General features: G+C 38.7%; 1 protein-coding gene and 1 long non-coding RNA gene across 3 annotated transcripts; one reads left to right on the forward strand and one right to left on the reverse strand.

Annotated features, from left to right (window-relative positions):
- Positions 1-618: 618 nt before the first annotated feature.
- On the reverse strand, positions 619-12,867 carry LOC131772407 (ELKS/Rab6-interacting/CAST family member 1-like). Of its 2 annotated transcripts, XM_066163018.1 has the most exons (7): positions 12,368-12,867; positions 9,898-10,275; positions 7,596-7,818; positions 5,633-5,983; positions 4,307-5,176; positions 3,441-4,147; positions 619-3,244 (listed from the first exon to the last, which is right to left on the reverse strand). In XM_066163018.1, the coding sequence occupies exons 1-7, from the start codon at positions 12,815-12,817 to the stop codon at positions 3,047-3,049; spliced, it is 3,177 nt and encodes a 1,058-aa protein (XP_066019115.1). In that variant the 5' UTR covers positions 12,818-12,867; the 3' UTR covers positions 619-3,046. The 2 variants fall into 2 exon arrangements, with proteins under 2 accessions (XP_066019115.1, XP_066019114.1); XM_066163017.1 differs by having other exon boundaries at positions 3,441-5,176.
- Positions 12,868-16,499: 3,632 nt separating this feature from the next.
- Positions 16,500-18,250, forward strand: LOC131793378 (uncharacterized). Its single transcript, XR_010716818.1, has 2 exons — positions 16,500-16,575; positions 16,894-18,250. It is a non-coding gene; the product is annotated as an uncharacterized lncRNA (long non-coding RNA).
- Positions 18,251-19,583: the final 1,333 nt, after the last annotated feature.

Consider the following 19,583-nt stretch of genomic DNA (forward strand, 5'->3'; position numbering starts at 1 on the left):
ATGGAATGTTCGAAGAAATCTGTAGAAGGAAACAAAGTGCACATGCGCAGACGATTGACAGCTGTGATGTTGAGTGGTAGGGATAATTAATGCAACTTTCAACTCGCTTAGAACGTCAACGAAGCACTGTTCTTGGTGGGAGGGTTAGGGCGCTGTATATCATTCTCTTTGTAACTTCACTTTATTCGCCGAGTGTCCAGCATAGACGATTGACGACTTCGTAAAAGGATCAACCTATTTTTCCAGGAGTGGTGTAAAACGAAAATGCACGGCGACGTCAAATAGCCAACAGTGATAAGTGAAGATACGCCGGTCAGAGCGGGAAAGTGGTTGAGGAACTTTAAAGCTATGATGAAAGACCTGGCTTCCTTGTAGTCGGCTTCGCAGCCAATTTTGGGTGAAATGGCCGAGAAAAGGACCAACTTGCCCTGCCTTTAGAAAGTCGGGATCTCGAGTGCATTTGAGTGGGAGACAATTCAGAGAATACTGTGTGCAAGTTGCCACGGGCAGACCCATCAGGGTCCGTTCTGGGCACGAAATACTCTTTAGAGTGTTTGAGTGATAAAAACTGTTATGGAATTTCCACTCCCACGAATACCATCAAACACTTCGAATAACTTCATAGAAAATATACGATTTATTTGTCTAATTGACAGCCTCTTAACAGCACTCTCCTTCCTTTACGCCCATCCTTTACAATCACAATTACAGTTGACCGGAGCTTGGATTCAAGATCGCCAAGGACCTCTCCAAGACAATGATTTCACCTTAAGAAAGCCTACGCCCACTAATAAGAAGTGCAGGGAAGAGAGATCAGAACACAGCTGTTCGAAGATTGGATCACGCTATCCACTTGCTGAATCTCTTTATCGACTTGTTCCGCAATCGGGAATGAAATTTACTTCAGAAACGTTTGATTAACTTCAGCCACGAAAAGTGACTCTTTAAAACGAATGATTATGAGAACATGCCCTGCTTACTACAAACTATTGTTAATCAGCACTATTGAAAGGCAACGCGATCCTTCCATAGTTTTACTCACAAGAGAGACACCTTTCAAGGTGGTATAGTCGTCTCACTTCTACAGCCTTTCAAAGTTTGGCCCTCAATCAATAATGGTAGGTTTTGGAACCTCGAACTCTCCATGTATTCTGTAACGATGTTTCTGTTGGCTCGCTTGCGGTACTAGATGCCACGAAAATGCGAGGGATTTCACGCAACCGCTGGAAAAATACGATACGACATGGAGTTGAAATTAAGGTAGGTCTTAATCTATCTTCCTTTTTCATTTTCTAGTTTGAGTTATACTCAATGGTTGGATCACAATACAAAACTTATTCGCTTTTGTTACTACAGCAATACCGTGTTAGCAGTGATACTGCGCTATACCTTGGTAGATTTAAATATTTAACAACATTAAATACGGATCTTCAGTTTTTTTGTGCTCGCAGGTCAGCTATCCTCGCAACAAAGCTACACATAGTGTATGGTAGTCATATCCCATAAAATTTCACATTTTTGGCGATAGAGATAATTATAACAAATTTAATATATACTAAAATAGTGGATAGTGTTAAATGCGTGCTCTGATTGGCCGTTCAAACTTCGAATATCCTTTGCTATTCACTGCCGAGCAACTCGCGCGGGATTGCACCAGAAAATGTTTTTATCGCTGCAGGAATAAGCGAGTTGAAATCATCTTTTTGGGTTATATTATCTATATTATCTCACGGTTTTAGTATGTGGTAACACAACTATTCCCTCAATGTTGGTGACAAATTTACATGACAAATTTTCTTCATTCTGATTGGTTGGGAGATGTGCAGTTTTCAGGTAACACAATGCGAAAGAGAGGTACTTCTGTGTAGAAAATTGCTTATTCGGCGCAAAAAAGGTAACAAACAAGCCGTATTTTGAACCTATTCTCAGCTCAAAACCTGTTTTCCTGTACGAAACATAAGCTAATCAGTTTACTATCTGATCTGTTATTCTGCAAGCACTCCTTCCATCATTGTTCCACAAAACGGTCCTGTACTTAAGTTTTTTTCGTTCTTGTTTTCGTTTTTGATTGAGTTAGTTTGTCTTTTTGCATAGCCTACAAAAAAGTTAAAAAACCATACCAATATAAATCTATAAGGTAATTTCGTATTATCAACTGAGTTGATAACGTAACTTTGCCACAGTGAAAAGTTTAAAAGCTGACGTTTAGAGCGTCAGCCCCTTGTCAAAGCGATTGACGAAGGGCTAATGCTCGAAACGTCAGCTCTTAAACTCTTGACGGTATCAACTCAATTGATAACACTAAATTACCTTGTTATACTATCTCACCGACGCAGCACCACGGTTTTTTCAGAAACTTACCCCCTCTATTCAATATAAATCTATGTTTACCACGTCTACACTTCAAAACAATAAAGAGAAAATGTTCCGTTCCGTTTACAAAGTATTTCTCTTTCATCTATGTTCACCAAAACAAAATCGTATCACGGTGAACCTTATAATCTCTCTCTTTTTCACCTTATACATATCGTCTCGTAGCTCAAAACAGCCGATGTGAAATCGCCCTGTGTACCGCATTTCGCACAAAGACCAATTATCCTGTGCGCTCTGGTGACCGCATCAACGTCTTGCGCGTACCAGTATAGGCATGCAGAATGTCAATGGGCGCAGAGCACATCCAAATGGACTATTTTCACAATTTAAGGCTTTTCAACAAAACACATCATGACGACCACTATTTTGAATTGTTTCATGGACTAAAGAAATTCGAACTAAAAGTACTTCTTTCTAAATTTCTCTAACGATTCAAACTATCTATCTAGCTATCTTTTCTCACATTTTGCTGATACAGTACCAAATTGTTGATAAAAGTTATCCTCATCTATAATTGCATTTTATCATGAACGACTTCTCTATATCATCATAATAAAATAATACTGACCGTGTCTGAAGACTTACTAACTAACTTACCGAACAAATTATTTCTGAGGAAATACCTTTACGCTTTATATTTAAATGTACACAACCAATAGTATCAAAAATTGTCTCACGTTGGCTGTTCAAGTTTATCGATTATTTCCTCCATACACGGTCTCTCCTCAGGCTCTGTTTGCAAGCATCCCCGGATGAGAGCTCGAATCACATGGTTTGTTACAAGTGCAACTTGCTGTTCACGCTTTTCAGGATCTGGCATTTCCTGGATCGACATCTCACAAAGAAGAACACCAAAACTGTATACATCAACCTGAATATAGAAAACAACTTACAGTAAATTCAATGATATTAACCACAATATCGCCAATCAACTCGGTGGTATTGATAATGTCGATGTCGATGTGATAATGACCGCAACCTTGCGTTAAGTGAATAAAATTTGAGGATACATACCATTGACAAAGGGTCATTGTGGAGAAAAAAAACAAATATTAAATCAAACATACCTTAACGGTTTGGTTTTTAGTGACTGCTTCAGGTGCACTGTAAATTGGCGCTCCAGGTGCAACTGTCATGGTATGTCGCATGAAATTGGCTGTGCCATAATCTGAAACCTTGGCTCGCCATTGGTCACCCTGTCGCCATAGCAACACATTTGCACTGCTGATGTCCCGGTGAATGATGGGAGATGGTTGCTTCTGGTGAAGATAGTTTAATGCTCGAGCCACATCCAGGGAAATAACGAACAATTCAGTAGCGGAAAGCGGTCGCTTTAACAGTGCTCGTAAACTTGTTTCCATCAGCTCTGTGACAAACAAAGGATTTCCTTCGTCATTTGTGGCCCCAACGAACTGCAACAAACATGGGTGACGACATCTTGAAGCTATGTTCATTTCTCGCACAAACAAACTGCGGTTGTGATTGGAAAGAATCAACTCATGGATTTGTTTCACAGCTACGGCACAACCACAATACTTTCCTTCCACAACATGTCCCCAGCCTCCCCTTCCGAGGCATTTATCTGTCACGTGAATTTGATCGCGTGAAATGACCCAGTCAGGTGACTCCTGCCGTTGACGTGCATTTAACGCTAATTGTTGAGCTGTCGAGAGAGTCATTTCGAGTTCAGTTAACTGTTTTTTTAAACCAGCAATTTCTTCATCTTTTCCCTGTAGTTGCTCTTGGATATTGGTCAATTGCTGTGTCGCCTCTCTAATTTGTACGTCTGAATTCACTAAATGTTCATGTAACTGTCTTCGTAAGTTTGTCACTTGTTCCTCTACTTCCCGGATTTGTGTCTCTGAGTTAACTAACTGATCATGCTTCTCTTGTAGCTGTCCTTGAGCGTTTGTTAGCTGTTCCTCCATCTCTTTCACTTGTGCTTCGGAGTTCACTAACTGATCATGCTTCTCTTGTAACTTTCCTTGAGCGTTTGTTAGCTGTTCCTCCATCCTTTTCACTTGTGCTTTGGAGTTCACTAACTGATCATGCTTCTCTTGTAACTGTCCTTGAGCGTTTGTCAGCTGTTCCTCCATCTTTTTCACTTGTGCTTCGGAGTTCACTAACTGATCATGCTTCTCTTGTAACTTTCCTTGAGCGTTTGTTAGCTGTTCTTCCATCTTTTTCACTTGTGCTTTGGAGTTCACTAACTGATCATGCTTCTCTTGTAACTGTCCTTGAGCGTTTGTCAGCTGTTCCTCCATCTTTTTCACTTGTGCTTCGGAGTTCACTAACTGATCATGCTTCTCTTGTAACTTTCCTTGAGCGTTTGTTAGCTGTTCCTCCATCTTTTTCACTTGTGCTTTGGAGTTCACTAACTGATCATGCTTCTCTTGTAACTGTCCTTGAGCGTTTGTCAGCTGTTCCTCCATCTTTTTCACTTGTTCCTCGGAGTTCATAAACTGATCATGCTTCTCTTGTAACTGTCCTTGAGCGTTTGTCGGCTGTTCCTCCATCTGTTTCACTTGTGCTTCGGGGTTCACAGGCTGATCATGCTTCTCCTGCAGTCGTTCGTGTTCGTCTGCCAACCGTTGCTCCATCTCCCGCAACTGTCTCTGTAATCTGTCACCTTGTTCCTGCTTTTCCGACTCTTTCTCTTCCAGTTGCGCTCGTAATTGAGTCAACTGCTGCTCCATCTCTCTCAATCGTTCGAGTAAATTCTTTTCTTCTTCGTCATTTTCTCTCGGTTTCTCTTGCAAGCTCGGCAGCTGACCTTCCATGTCTCGTGATTGCCGTTGCTTTTCTTGAGGGGAATGAAACATAAATGACAAAATGGGAAACCTCTAAATGCAGAGAACCCACACACAACACAGGGTGTTCCTACAAGTTGATACATACTGCCAGACTCCTTTCAAGGGGACATCGTCACAAAAAGGTTGAAAGAGTCTAGCAACTGTATCTTTTACAACTCACTGATCTTATAATCAATTCACTCTCATGAATTTCCTCCGTTCCCTAGAGCTTCCATCGTAGTGACAGGAAATGATGTCTAGGGAGAAATCTGATGGACAATTTCTACATTACAGAGCGAAAAATATTCTTGTCCCGACAGTAAAAGACATTTCACTCACACTCACTAGATGAACATGAATGAAAGTGCTAGTTTAGAGTAGGTATTTTACACAAGGTGCATGTACTTGGAAGATGCCTGCCTGATGTTATGTTGGTTGTAAAGAACCACTTTATGTTTGAAACTTACCAAGAGTTTTTCGTCTTCTATTCTCGGGGTCACTACTGGCCAAACCGAGGTGAACCGTCCTTTCCCAAGTTTGACCACAACTGACCAGAGGAGTGTCTTTGAAAGGAGCATCATTAAAGTGAAAATCTTCGGTACTGTCTCTCCTTTCTGCATCGTGTGTGATGACAGCATTATCTTGATTGTCACTGGGCAGGTTTTTACACTCAAACTCCCTGAGCATCTGACGTCGTTTCTCTATAAATTTCTGTCGATTGGTTTTGCTGGATTCTCCAGCTGCCATCATGAGTTCTGTTTCAGCAAAGGTCATTAAAGTTGCTCTTCTTAGTTTTTTGACAGATTCCGCACTAGTAACTAAGATGAAGATACAAAATGAATCCACCATGTTTTCCTCACCACAATGCTTCAAGCTATGTTCTATGCACTACTACAATAAAAGTACCCCCAGATGCCTTTCCAATTTCAAAATTTGTCTGACAATTAAACCATCGCAAACCATTCATACAAATAATTCTACCTGCAAAAGACCTGAGAATTAAGAAAAAAATGCACTTTACGACATGTCACCATGCATCTAAAGCTTAAGTGTTTCAAGGCAAAACTGATGCTCAAATTGAACAGGCTTCTTTTTTTAAGTCTCAACATTTAAATGCTTTAAGCTTATGGGAAATGAGTGAAAGGGGAATCGGTTTACAGATTATGATTGCTTCTACTCCAGAAGAATTCAATGAATTAGTTCGTCTTAGTTTTTTGACACATTCATTGCATGCATCTCAAGAAAAGGAAACAATAAAGTAAAATAATGTACGATTTTTACGTTTTTTTTTCAAGCTATTTTAGACTCTTACTCAAATTGGTCACAACAATAGGGTTATGTTTGAATGCTGTTCAAACACTTCTGCCTGTGACAGTCCAGAAATTCGTGAACTGCACTGCACCTTATCATGACATCATTCAGAAACTTAGTTCTCAGTGTTAGAAAGGCTTGTTCACATCAGTGCGCGATCGTCGTAATCGCAACCACAATTGTAAGCGTAGTCGCCAGTGTTACGACCTTGTTTGAATCAATAAACCGCAGGCTTTTTTAAAGATTAAACATGGCGACTGAATTAACATGAGCATTTGCTTGCCTTTCTTCTTTAAAGGTTCATTTTCCATTTGAAGTCGTTAAAGGGACGTATAAAAGAAAAGAGGAAAACAGATTCCCATGCTTGTCTTTTAAAGTTTTCATCTTTAAAATCCCAGCACGATTCATCGTTAAGACCTGGATATTTTCGAGACTCTGTAACTAACAAAATCAAGGTTGCGCAAAATGGAATGAAACGGATGGTGTATGACTACTTATCACGGAAGTCTACATGAACCCACGAATTGAAAATAAAAGCCGGGTTTTTGTAAAAATTTTGTACCTTACACGTCCCCACATAGATCAATGATCTCTTCAGAAAGATGAAAGGTATGCAAACATCCAACTTTAGAGGAATTTGCAACACTTTTTTCGGCTCTGCATCTCACACAACAACAACAAAGATCAAGGCCGCGCAAAACAACATGCCCTTTGAGGGACCTGGTAGAGCGTTGGTCAATCCCAGTATTCATTCTGACCCCAGTAATAGCAAAGTTGCAAATCAATCTATCACAATCCATTCATACAAATAATTTTACTTGCAAAAGATCTAAAAATTCAGAGGAAAAAAAGCACTCGAGGACACCATGTCACCATACAACTAAAGCTTCAGTGTTTTAAAATGTCCAAGAAACAAAAATTAAAAGTTTCAATCTGATACCCCTTTTTTTTAATTGGAAGAACAATTTCTCAACATCTGAATATTAAAAATTTTCTGGGAATCGAGTGAAAGAGACATCAGTTCACAGATTGTGATTTTCTTCTTCATAATGCATGGTGTGCTTGACTAGGTGAACCAAAAATTTATAAAACATCTGAGATATCAAATCATTTGTCTACCTGATGGTAAATTACCACAGCTCATTGATCTTGCATACATTTCGTCTTCATGAATTTGCTCCCGCTTTCCCTGAGCTTCTTGTCCTGCAGCTTCTCCAAAATAACCATCAAAGTCCTTCTCTGGTATGACAGTTTCCAATGGTACAAATGCTGCAAAATCCCTCTTACAAACAAACTTTTGAGAGCCACGTCTTTTACCACAACCAAATCCCAATCTTTCATCCTAAATTAAAATGTGACAGACGGACACAAGAACTTTTAAAACACTAATTCGCCAATTGCAGTGTAGGCATTTTTCTTACAACCAGTTTAAACTCTATTACCCAGCTTGTATATGCACTTTTAGTTTCAGTAGGTCCGCTTAAAAAAAACAAAATCGGACCTAATTTTAAAGAAGTAACGCTCGAATTATATTCCAATCAAAACCAGCTACGTCCCAATCAGTTTCTTTTAAATTATGCCTTCGGAACGTAAAATGAAAATTTTTAATTCTTTGTCAACTCTGCTCATCATTGATACATGAGCTGACGAAAAACGTTGCAGTTACCAGTTTCCCTCTGCAGTTTAATGCTGGACAACCTAACCACAGGCAGACCACCCAACAGGTCGACCACGTGGTAGGGAAAACTTCTTACAGGTGTGAAAGATAACATTTACAGCATTTTTGTCCAAAAACCTCATTTAAAGTGAAACGAAATGTTAATGCACTTAATTGTTTGCCTCGAATTGACTAATCAGAGTTTGGTAGTTGTGGGCTGACAACGCTATACTTACGTGTACCAACATTTCGTTTCATATTATTAAAGCTTTTTAGACAAAGATACGGTGTTCAGTTTAATATTTCAGTCCTTTACGCATTCCTTTAAATTCAAAAAGTTTATCCTTCCTGTCGCACCAATAAGTGGTCTGCCTGTGGCCTAAACCCGTGACTTCTATCGCAGATGAAGACAGAACACCTCCTTTGTTTTTAAATTTAAAATAACAATTTTTCTCTTCCTCTTCCCCTTTGTATTCTTTTTATATTCACGCACGGCGCGCGTGATTTTACAAATGAGCCAATCAAGTCAAAGAACTCTAACCTTGACATTGGAAAATTGACTAGAACATTTTTCACGTACTTTTTTACTTTTCGCTCTTCTGGCGAAGGTTGAAAAGATCAGCAAGTTATATTTACTTTCTTCGTCGACTGCGATAAGAAATGACTGTTTCTGCGCTTTTAAAAGTTCTCTACGAATTACATCTTGTGCTTAAACGTTGTTTTCTGTCTATAATTACATGTTTACCTATCACTATGGAATTAGTTTTCTCTAATAAAAAGCTTCCAGTAAACAACCTAAATTTTATGACATAATCCTCCCCCACATGAAATATATCAGTCAATTTTCCACGCACTTCTCACGTGCTTAGATGTTTTCTTCCAATCAAATTCGCTTTCCGCTACCTTAGACTTCACCCTGTAATGTCTTAATTTTTTGTAAACTACCCGCCAATACTTGATCACGTATTCCGCACGCACTAGGCAAAGTCCAGAAAGGCAACAACCAATTGAGGAACGTTGTTATGCCTACGTGAAAACCTTTGAAATATGATACAATTCTCTTCGTCTATTGTATTTTCACTTGTTTGAAGAACGGAGGCCACAAAATATCTCTGGTTTGAGGCTATTGGAGATAAAATATAGTTTTGGTTTGCTTCCCACGGCAAAATTATGTGAACAAATATTTTTAGGCAACTAGCTGTAACCAAATAATGTTAATTTGTCTCTCACGAAGGAACAGCACTAAGCCTTGTCTTAGCTTTCCAGCTGGCCATAATGTTTGGTCTCGTCACTAAACGTGGAAGAGGGCGTGTTGCATGACCAGACCAAGCAACGACTGTGGAGGAGAGTACGGGAGGCGTGGCACCGATAAAATTATTTTTGCTTACAACTATTCAGATACAAACGGCAATAGACCGTAATATACGTATGTCTGAATTTATTTCATATATTTTTTGAACGATATTTTTCATTGGAATCTTTTGAAGGTGAAAGCTGTTTTTCTTTCGCAAAAATGCAAACGTCAGTTACTCAATGTTACTCGACCCATCCGAAACCTACACCCTACACCCTACACCTATCAATCATTTCTTTTCTTTCTTTTATTTCCTCTTTGCAGAAACTATAGACCAATTTTCACGCGCAAGAATGCAACGGGAAAACGAAACTAATCATTCAGTTTAATCTCCTCTGATAGCTGGATAACACTTTAATAAATACAAAGCTTAGTCACATTTGGTTAAACAAGCATGTTCATGAACTTACCAGTTCTAATCCTACAATTGTACGAAAATTTCTAGTTGAATCCTCCTCCTCACCAATATATCGCACAGTTCCCCTGGCTGGACTATCCTTAATAATTGTCACAACTCTGTCATCAATCTTAAGCACTCCATCAATTCCTTGAAATGGCCTTTGCTCGTGTTTTCCCTTCCAAAATGACGATATTGAATCCTGAAGACTTGATTTAAGTTTAGCCTGAATGTTTTCGTCTTGTTCTGCAATTTTTGAAGATTTCAAGTCATCTTCATTTTCTCTAGGTGTCAATTTGTCCAGTCCAACAAAAACCCCACAGCCTCGCTCACAGGTAAAGTATCGCTTGTTTCTAAATGTTCCATCGCACGTTCCTGACCCTGGATGTTTCTAGATATGTTAAACCACAGATCATAATCATTATTATTGAAGATTATTGTCATCATTAACCATCATCATGACTTTCATCATTATCATCATCGTTATCATTCACATGGGTGCCATTGTCATCAATGAAAATTTTATCCCCTACTGACTGTTCAGTATCCAGAGTGCAACATACATGTACATCATACCATCAAGAAAGTAGCATTTTAAAATCTTAACAGTAAACATGACATATTCTTAAATAAAGATGACACCTTGCACATAACTGTTTGAAAGGCAAGTTTTACAATTAAATATTGTTTGTGAACTTTACTAGTGAATTCATGACAGTTATGAAGTAGAAAAAAAATCCAAGTTGTGGGCAAAAAATAGCTCATTGAATTCTTGAGATGCTCATTCTAAATAATAGTCAGTTTCTTTCCACTAGATCTTACTACTATGAATCTAAGAATTTCCTTTCAACTACATGTAGCTGCTCCTTGCTGCTAATCAATATACAAAACTTCATAGTGCAGTGATAATAAGATACTTGGGTTTGATGGAGAAAATTGTCTTTGCCTTAAAATTTAACACTCACTTGTTTCATTCAAAACACTTGTCATTTTGAAACTTAGAGAAATTATTGTTCAAACTGGGGTGATAGTTGTTTTAGTAGATGCAAATTGTTTGCAATTGTATGTCACCCTCCTCTTTTAAAACAAGAGGAGATTTTAACTGAATAGATGCCAAAACAGTTCAAACAACTGTTGGAACTTTTTCAACAGTCACTTAAGCTACTTGAGAAGGTATGCAGGGTGTGAAATTAATTTTTTTTTCTGATAGCCACTTGGCTCCTGAATTCTTCAAAGTGGTGGCCAATTCAAAAAAGTTGGTTGCCATTTTGAACGACAAACAAAACCTTTTTTTTTACGCTGTCATCGTTCTAGAAATTAAGTTAGGGAAAAGATCTTTAACGTGCTACAAAGTGGACACTAGGATGGATGATATGCAATGTTTAAACTTACCTAAATCCTAGATGGCATCTAGTTATCGATCGAGATGCATGTGCTGTGTTTTGGAAACAAACTTAATGAGGAAATTTGCCGCGGATTTGTCTTTGCAAATCTTTTTAATTCACTATATCTCTAGCTAAGGTTATGATGAAACATTCTAGTTGCCAATTTGGCGACTAATTTTCAGGATTTGGTCACCAAAGTGAAAAATTTAGTCACATTGGTGCCTGTTTCAGGCGCAATTTCATGCCATGGTATGCTAGTTTGAATCGCTACTTTGAATTGCTAAGAATCTGCAAGCAAACAGAATTTGGTTTGAAATCTAAAACCTGTGGTTATGAGTTTTTCTAAAGCAGGTCACAAATGTCACCTCAGGAAAGTGACAAGGTTGTCCTAGATGAAACTGTTTTTATAGTTTGCTGTATTAATGAAGCCTGTTGAAAGTAAACAAAATTGTGAATTTTCCAAGTAAGGTGATGTTAATTATCACTTTCCTGGCTTTGATGAGCAGAATCTCCTTGAAAGGTCACAAATTAAAGGTTAAGAAGAAGAACTATTTTTGAGATTTGTGAAAGTCCCAGCTCTGTAAAAGAAGGTGGAAGACAGCTTCAAAAATTCACTTAAGAGCAGGGTGACAGTTTCCATGCTAATTAGCAAAGCTTAACACAATAAGACTTTTCTATGGGGTTGTTTTGGTTCTTTATAAAAGCACAAACAACGGAATCAACAACATTATTTACTGTGAAGTTATAAATCCTGGAAAGGAAGCCCATGTCAAATGAAGTTGTCGATACTGGTAAATCAAGAGAGGTGAATTTTCAAAACTATACGCAGGTGCATCAAAACTTAAATCCCTTCAGTCTAAGAGTCTTCTTGGAAGGTAGACATCGAAGACAAGATTCTAGAAGTTGAAATCAACTTTAGTAAGTCTGAGCAGGTTAACTGAAATACTAATGAGAAGTTAAGAACTCAGTTTAACTCAGTGTGAAATGTTGTCTCCATGATAATTTCGTAAAATCTGTGTTGTTGCTATCTTTAGAAAATTTTCATAATGTAAATTGTTACATCCAACAACACGACTTCACTAGTGCACGAGTACTTACAATGAGTTCAACTCCAAACCAAGTTCCCAGATTGGGTGGTAATATACCTCTGTACCAAACAATACCAGGTAAAAACTTTGAAAATCCTTTCACTTCAACGAAAACAGCACTTCCTTGTGACAATTTTCGGCCAAATGCCAGACGTTTCCTATCTGTATACGTTTCGTATCTTTTTTCAGATGAAGAAATCGCTAAAAGCAAGCTGCTTTCTTCCTCAGATAGTTGAGCCATATCCTCCGTAGGACATTCAAGACGTAATGATTCACGTGCAATTCCAACAAAAGCAACTTTAGTTGAGTCTGTAGGCTGATCAGCCTCAGGAACACCTTTAAATAACTCGCCTCGCAAAACTTGCATTGGTGTAGACTTCGGAAGGCCAAGGAACATTTTTTTAATAACGTGTCCGACACGATCACGCAGAAGAATATACTTAATACTGGGTTCTTCCATTTCGTGCCGATCATACAGGAACGATGATTCCACTTTCACTGTAACCAAACCATGCAGTGCTCGCGACGGAAAGGGAGGGAGAGTTATTACATCACGGGCGAGGAGCGGGGAGGAGCGGGGGAAGAAGAAATGACCGAAATACAAGTGGTCAGCGGGGAAACAACTTTAATACCTCATATAGAGACATATCAGTTGTAGTTGCAGAAAACAATAGTGTTTGTAAAGCCAAAATGTTAACAGTATACTTCGCTAAATAAAATGTTAAGCAATTCTTCAAAAGTGTTGATTGTACATATATCTTTTACTGCTGTAATAAATAATGGAGGCATCGGAAAAGGCATCGGTGGTATTCGGAAAAGCACCAAGAAGAATCATATTTACGTTTTGTAACTTTCAGAAAACAATCGTGTTGTAAAGCCAAAATGTTACCAAGTTATACTTCGCTACTTAAAAAGTTCAGCAATTTTCCAAAAGCTTTGACTGGAACAATATTTTTGCTGCTATTATCGAACGGAGGCATCGGGAAGGCATCAAGAAGAATGATATTTACGATATGTAACTTGTTGTATGACGAAAAAAAAGTATCTTGCCTTGTTTAAGGCATTAATCACAGTTGGCTTGCTTTTCACTTGAATTTTGCAATATCGACTTTCGATTCCAGAAAAATGAAAAGCTAAGCAACTCTACAAAAATTTTGTTCTCGATTTGTATATTTTTTGAGTCATTAATAAGTTTGTATACTCAGCCTAAGATAAGAAATTTAAAATTTCCCGCATCAGCTGTAGTTCTTTAAGTGTTTATTATGTAAAATTCAATCGCCCCATTTCACGTGGAAAAAGGCAAGCAGGAAAACACTGAGCTTCGAGAAACAGCCAAGTCGAGGCTAACGCGTTTACCATGCTTAAATATTTATAATCAAGGCAACTCGTTTGGGAGATCTTTTTACAAAAGATCCAGACGTTAAAATAATTCTGTTTTCCGTTCGAAGTGTTTTTTTTTCCTATTCAATTTAACAAATGCACTCGGGATGAAAACTTAACGTCCGAACCGAACGGCAGGTGAAAGTTTAACAAGTTTAATAATACTTTTTACCATTGTTCCAGATAACAAAACAAAACTGTGTACAGGGATATTCAGTAATCGAGTTCTGAAGGAATTCAAACTGGAAGCTGACATGACAAAATTAGTTAAAGAGTTCCAATAAGTTCAAATAATGTTGTGTGGGCGTCTCCGTGAAAGGTATATCCAGACGACTTGCATGGAAAAACTGGCCTCAGCTATCGCAACTAATTTTTTAAAATTGTATTTAAATCTAAACTGGTGAGCAGCACTCTGCGAACAGTAGTTGTAAAACTTCTCGATTCTCCGACGCGTTTCGTCTAACTGTCGTAAACTCCTTCGGGGAGTTTTACAAGTAACACTAAACGCCTGTATTTATAAGCCATGGTTAGCGGCTATACGGGGGCCAATGACCATAAAGGCTTGGCCAGACCTACGAACAGGAACAGGCGAAGTTTCGGAAAATTTAAAAATTTTTTGCGGAAAGGTGGGAGAATTTATTTGGGGACCACGGTTGTGGTTTTCTTTTTTCGCCACGCACGTCACGCAGTAAGTTACAAAACGTAAATATGATTCTTCTTGATGCCCTTCCCGATGCCACCGATGCCCTTTCCAATGCCTCCGTTGTTTATTACAGCAGTAATAGATATTTGTGCACTCAACACTTTTAGGAAGTGTTCAAGAAAAGGGCTTTTCTTAGGTACGTTGAAACCTCGAAATGGACAACTCGCTAAAATGGTTTCTTTTCATCGAAGTAAGCGGTCAGATAACAAGTGATACACTTTGGAAGTAAGGTGAGGCATTTCTATTGAGAATTTGACGTATTTTTTTATTCCTTAAAGCGGTCGTAAATATTCCCAAACAAACTCTTATAATAGTCCGCCATGACTGTTATTGCGCAAGATGATCATCTCACAGCTGGAGCCTGGGCCGCCTGTGTTTTTAGCCACAATGTTAATGTCTACTTTTGGATCTTTTGAATTAAGCTATGTCTATGTTCATGGTGCCTTGAGGCATTTTTGAACTGTCTATGCATCTGTAGAGCAGTAATTACGTAGTATGTAGTACATTAGTACCATAGTTGCAGTCAAGTTTTATGTTTTGCACAAACCCAGCAGATAAAGCGATGGAAGGGGTGAATTTCTGTTTATTATTAGCTTTGTGGTTCCCACACAATGTTAATAGTGTACCAAACACATGCCCAAGTCTTGCCATAAATCACCATTAGATGTGATTACTTAAGTATTGAACAACATTTTGAAAAATATTTACATGGAATGTTTTCTGAAGTTGCCAAAAAATGTTTTGTAGTTTTTATGCCAGTCAAATTCGAAAAAATCGTTTTCCATTGTTCTGTTCTTTAATAGGAATTATGAATGTGGAATGCATGTGGAATCAGGACAATGGTTTAAAAGGATTATGCTCTCCCAGCTTTACCTAAAGATCCTTCCAAGCATATATATTTTTAAAGACTGTAATGCTTTGAGTCTGTCTTCATTCGTTAGAAATTTGGTAAGAATGTAACAAGGGCTTAACGGCAGAACAAGTAAAAGTGATATTGTAATTGTTTTATTTCTTCCCAGATGGTTGAGAACAATCTCAGTAATATTGTTTCTCAACAAACAAGATTTGCTTAAAGAAAAGGTACGGGCTGGCAAGTCCAAGATTGAGGACTATTTCCCGGACTTTGCGCGTTACAGAACTCCTCCTGATGGTAAGACGTACAGAAGAAAATCAACCTCATAATGGTGTAGCTCACTGTAGAGTCTCTGTGTCTTAGTGTTAGGAAATGGGAACACCTAATACGAACCCTGTGGTTCGATTCCTCATGAGGATCAGATTTTTTTTGTCAGACACTTGTGACGAGACGGAAAAAAACCCTTTTCTCTAGAAAAAATGGAGTAAGGTTTTTGACGAAGGCTTTATATACTGTTCCTTTCAATGACTTGATGTTAACTGTGGAATACCTCAGAGGGTTAGAAAGGTCATGTTTTTGAGTCGTGATTGGTGCATTTCTACTTATTTTGTTTTGTGCTTAGTTACTATGTCATTAACAAGCACGTTAGTGTATTTTTTTGGTGAATCTACTCTTTAAAATTTGATTATAAATTGAGCTACAAAGTATTCACTGACTTTTCGGAAATTTAAACATTCCCTACTATCTAATTGTGGCTGTTTTACGTCCTCAATTAGTTCCTTGTTTTGGTTAATGGTCCGAAAATATGTTTGATTTGGTGTAGGTAGTGTATTGAGTGCAAGTGAAAGTGCATTAGTGCTCAGTGTGCACTGATTTGAGTCAGGCAATCTAACGTGAATCTATGATAGTTTTTTCTAGCTGATAAGTTGATGTGCACCACAATGAGCAACATAACAGTGTCAACGCGGTTAGGAAACTAATAGCAATTTATTCACTGGGTAGTTGCTACCCATCCTTCAGTCAACTGAAGTCAAGATGAATTTCCTCTTCTCTTGGTTATGCGGTCACTCAAATTTTATATTGTAGAAAGCTCTCTTCTTTGTGTCTGAATTTTAAAACAAAATAAAATGAGATGGGCACTAGCCTGTATCTTCTGTAGTATCTTCTCTAACAAAAGTCCATCGTCTCTTCACTTACATTGTTTTTTTGTTTAGCCACGGTAGAGCCTGGGAATGAGGAATCGGTGACAAGAGCTAAATATTTTATTCGTGATGAATTCCTTGTGAGTACTGCTTGGATTCTCATTTAAAGGGAGCCTCATCGATGTCTTTATTTCCTAATTGTAGGACAGCCTTCAAAGGGATGTAAAAGATTGCACGCGTTTTCTTTTGGCATTATGATTACGTAACAATCACATTTAGCTCTCTACTTCTGATAGATATCAGCTTCTATCCGTTCGAGGAATTAACCGCTTTGGAAACAACTCCAATATTCCATTTTGGAAACTTCCTCTCCCCCCCCCCCCCCCCAACCCTCTACCCTCGCCGCGTGTCATATTACCTTGGGATTTCATGTAACAGTTCTCTTTTGTCTCATCTAGCGGATCAGCACAGCCAGCGGAGATGGTAAACATTACTGTTATCCACACTTTACATGCGCAGTAGATACGGAGAATATTCGACGGGTGTTCAACGACTGCCGCGACATAATCCAGCGGATGCATCTCCGCCAGTATGAGCTTCTGTGATGGGTTCCCTCTTCTCCTTCCCCAACTTTTCATCCAGCTTTCTGAACAGCCCTGACCAAGGCTGCTTGCCATGTGCTGTGCTATTATACCACACAAACATTCAGCTGTTTTATTCCGATATGGGACGGGGAATGCAGTGGGGCGTCGGCTTCAATGTCTACTCCAAATATACCAGCGCTTAAATTATGTCAGAAACCAGCCTTGTAAAGTAGTTTACAAAAAAAAATTTAATGCAGTGGAATAATGTAGCGTTTAGTTTTCTGTGGCTTTTCACAGAACTTTGTCTGTCAGCTGTATCGTTCTGTGCCGAGAAAAGGAGAATTTCGTTGGGGGTGGGGGACGGGGGATTTAGCGCGTGGTGTCTGTCCACACAGCGTTCTTTGGTTCTTAGTCCTCTTTGAAACTCGAAAACTTATCCTAGAAGATGAATTTCTTATCGCACGTTCCTGGCCGTAGGCGCCAAGAACTCAGCCAATGAAATTTGCTAGATCTTGAAAAAAACTCAACAATGTGAAGGCAAAGAAAATGTATTTGTGAGATTGGTTACTCATGTCAGTGAAGACGAAGTTGTCTTCCTGGTGGTTACCATAGAAACGAAACGTGCCAGCGCTCTCGGTAGAAATTTGTCTTTCTCTTTTAAGACGCGTGAAAACTCTTAACAAGAATTTTCTTTCTTCATGGTACCTGGTGACCGAGTAAATTAAAATATTCCAAATTAAGTAGTTATTGGTCATTTCTGAGATGAATGTAACTCAGGCTTCGTACAGGGGGGGCCTGTTACACTCAACTGCAGTGTACAAGGGCATCTTGGATTTTCTTTGTTTGCAGACTCCTTATAATATTACTATCAAATCTGAATATTGTCCTTTTGAAGTGTGAATAAGTACATATAATAATTTAGATTTATATTATGAACATGGAAAAGGCTTTTTAACTCACCCGTATTGGAAGGAAACCATAGTGTAGGCAGCCTGGATTAAAACGTGATGTAATTGTAATATTTGCCTCCCCCCCCCACAGTTCTAAACTCCCCGATTTCCATGTTTCGTTGATTGAAAACAAAACTATTCCGTTGCTTCTAGTCGAAAGCAGAAGCGAAGAAAGTTCATAAAAAAGAAAAGTTATAAAGGCCTGGGGAGTTTTTTTAAAAAGGAACCTGTCTTAATTTGCTCCTTACTAAGATGCTGTACAGTAAATGTGTTGACTATTTTTCTTGGTGTTTGTGTCCGTGAAAATGTGAGTAGATTAGGTCATGTAGACCCAAGTAGATCATAGAGAAGCTCTGTCCCTTTTCCCTGCTAATCGTCGTTTTCTCTTTTCCTCTCTAAGAACTTGTTTTGTTCAGAAATCAGTTTGCAGAAATATGCTGCAACCCTCAACATATTGTATATTGACCCGAAAGCGAAAAAGACAAAGAACACAAATCTTAATTTTTTTTCTGACATGCAGGATTGTGTGTTGTTGTGTCTTGTGTCGTCAGTACGTGTGTTTGTTTGTTTGTTGTTTATTTGTATGTATGATTTAGTCTGCCTTGGTAGATTTAGTGGCTATTCCAGAATGCGAACGAAAGAAAACTCTTGGATCTGCTTTGAAAAGTATGATCAAACTTCCCGAATCAGTGATCACGACAGTTGATATCAGAGTAACTATGTAGAGCTTTAAGCCGGAGCTGTCATATTAAGTTTTATGTCAAAATAAACTATTACTCAGTAGTTCGTGTAGTCAGAAACTGTCTCATCTTTGTGTCTCTGAAATAACAAGGGTTACACGTGGGTTGAAGACAGCGGTCTAGCGTCGGGCATGGGTCAGGGGATTAATTCTGGTTAACCGCGGGCCAATCTCCCGCGCAAAATTTCAAAAGAAAACGAGAGAAACCGTTGTCTCGCAAAAGAAGCGAAAGATTAATGGAATGTTCGAAGAAATCTGTAGAAAGAAATAAAAGTGTACATGCGCAGACGATTGACAGCTGCGATGTTGAGTGGTAGGGATAATTAATGCAACTTTCAACTTGCTTAGAACGTCAACGAAGCACTCTTCTTGGTGGGAGGGTTAGGGTGCTGTATATCATTCTCTTTGTTCACTTTATTCGCCGAGTGTCCAGCATAGACGATTGACGACTTCGTAAAAGGATTAACCTATTTTTCCAGGAGTGGTGTAAAACGAAAATGCACGGCGACGTCAAATAGCCGACAGTGATAAGTGAAGATACGCCGGTCAGAGCGGGAAAGTGGTAGGGGAACTTTAAAGATATGATGAAAGACCTGGCTTCCTTGTAGTCGGCTTCGCAGCCAATTTTGGGTGAAATGGCCGAGAAAAAGACTAGCTTGCCCTTCCCTTTAGAAAGTCGGGATCTCGAGTGCATTTGAGTGGGAGACAATTCAGAGAGTATTGTGTGCAAGTTGCCACGGGCAGACCCATCAGGGTCAGTTCTGGGCACGAAATACTCTTTTGAGTGTTTGAGTGATAAAAACTGTTATGAAAGTTCCACTCCCACGAATACCGTCAAACACTTCGAATAACTTCATAGAAAATATACCATTTAT

The sequence above is a fragment of the Pocillopora verrucosa genome, chromosome 3 (assembly GCF_036669915.1).
Source record: "Pocillopora verrucosa isolate sample1 chromosome 3, ASM3666991v2, whole genome shotgun sequence".
Classification (NCBI taxonomy): Eukaryota; Metazoa; Cnidaria; class Anthozoa; order Scleractinia; family Pocilloporidae; genus Pocillopora; species Pocillopora verrucosa.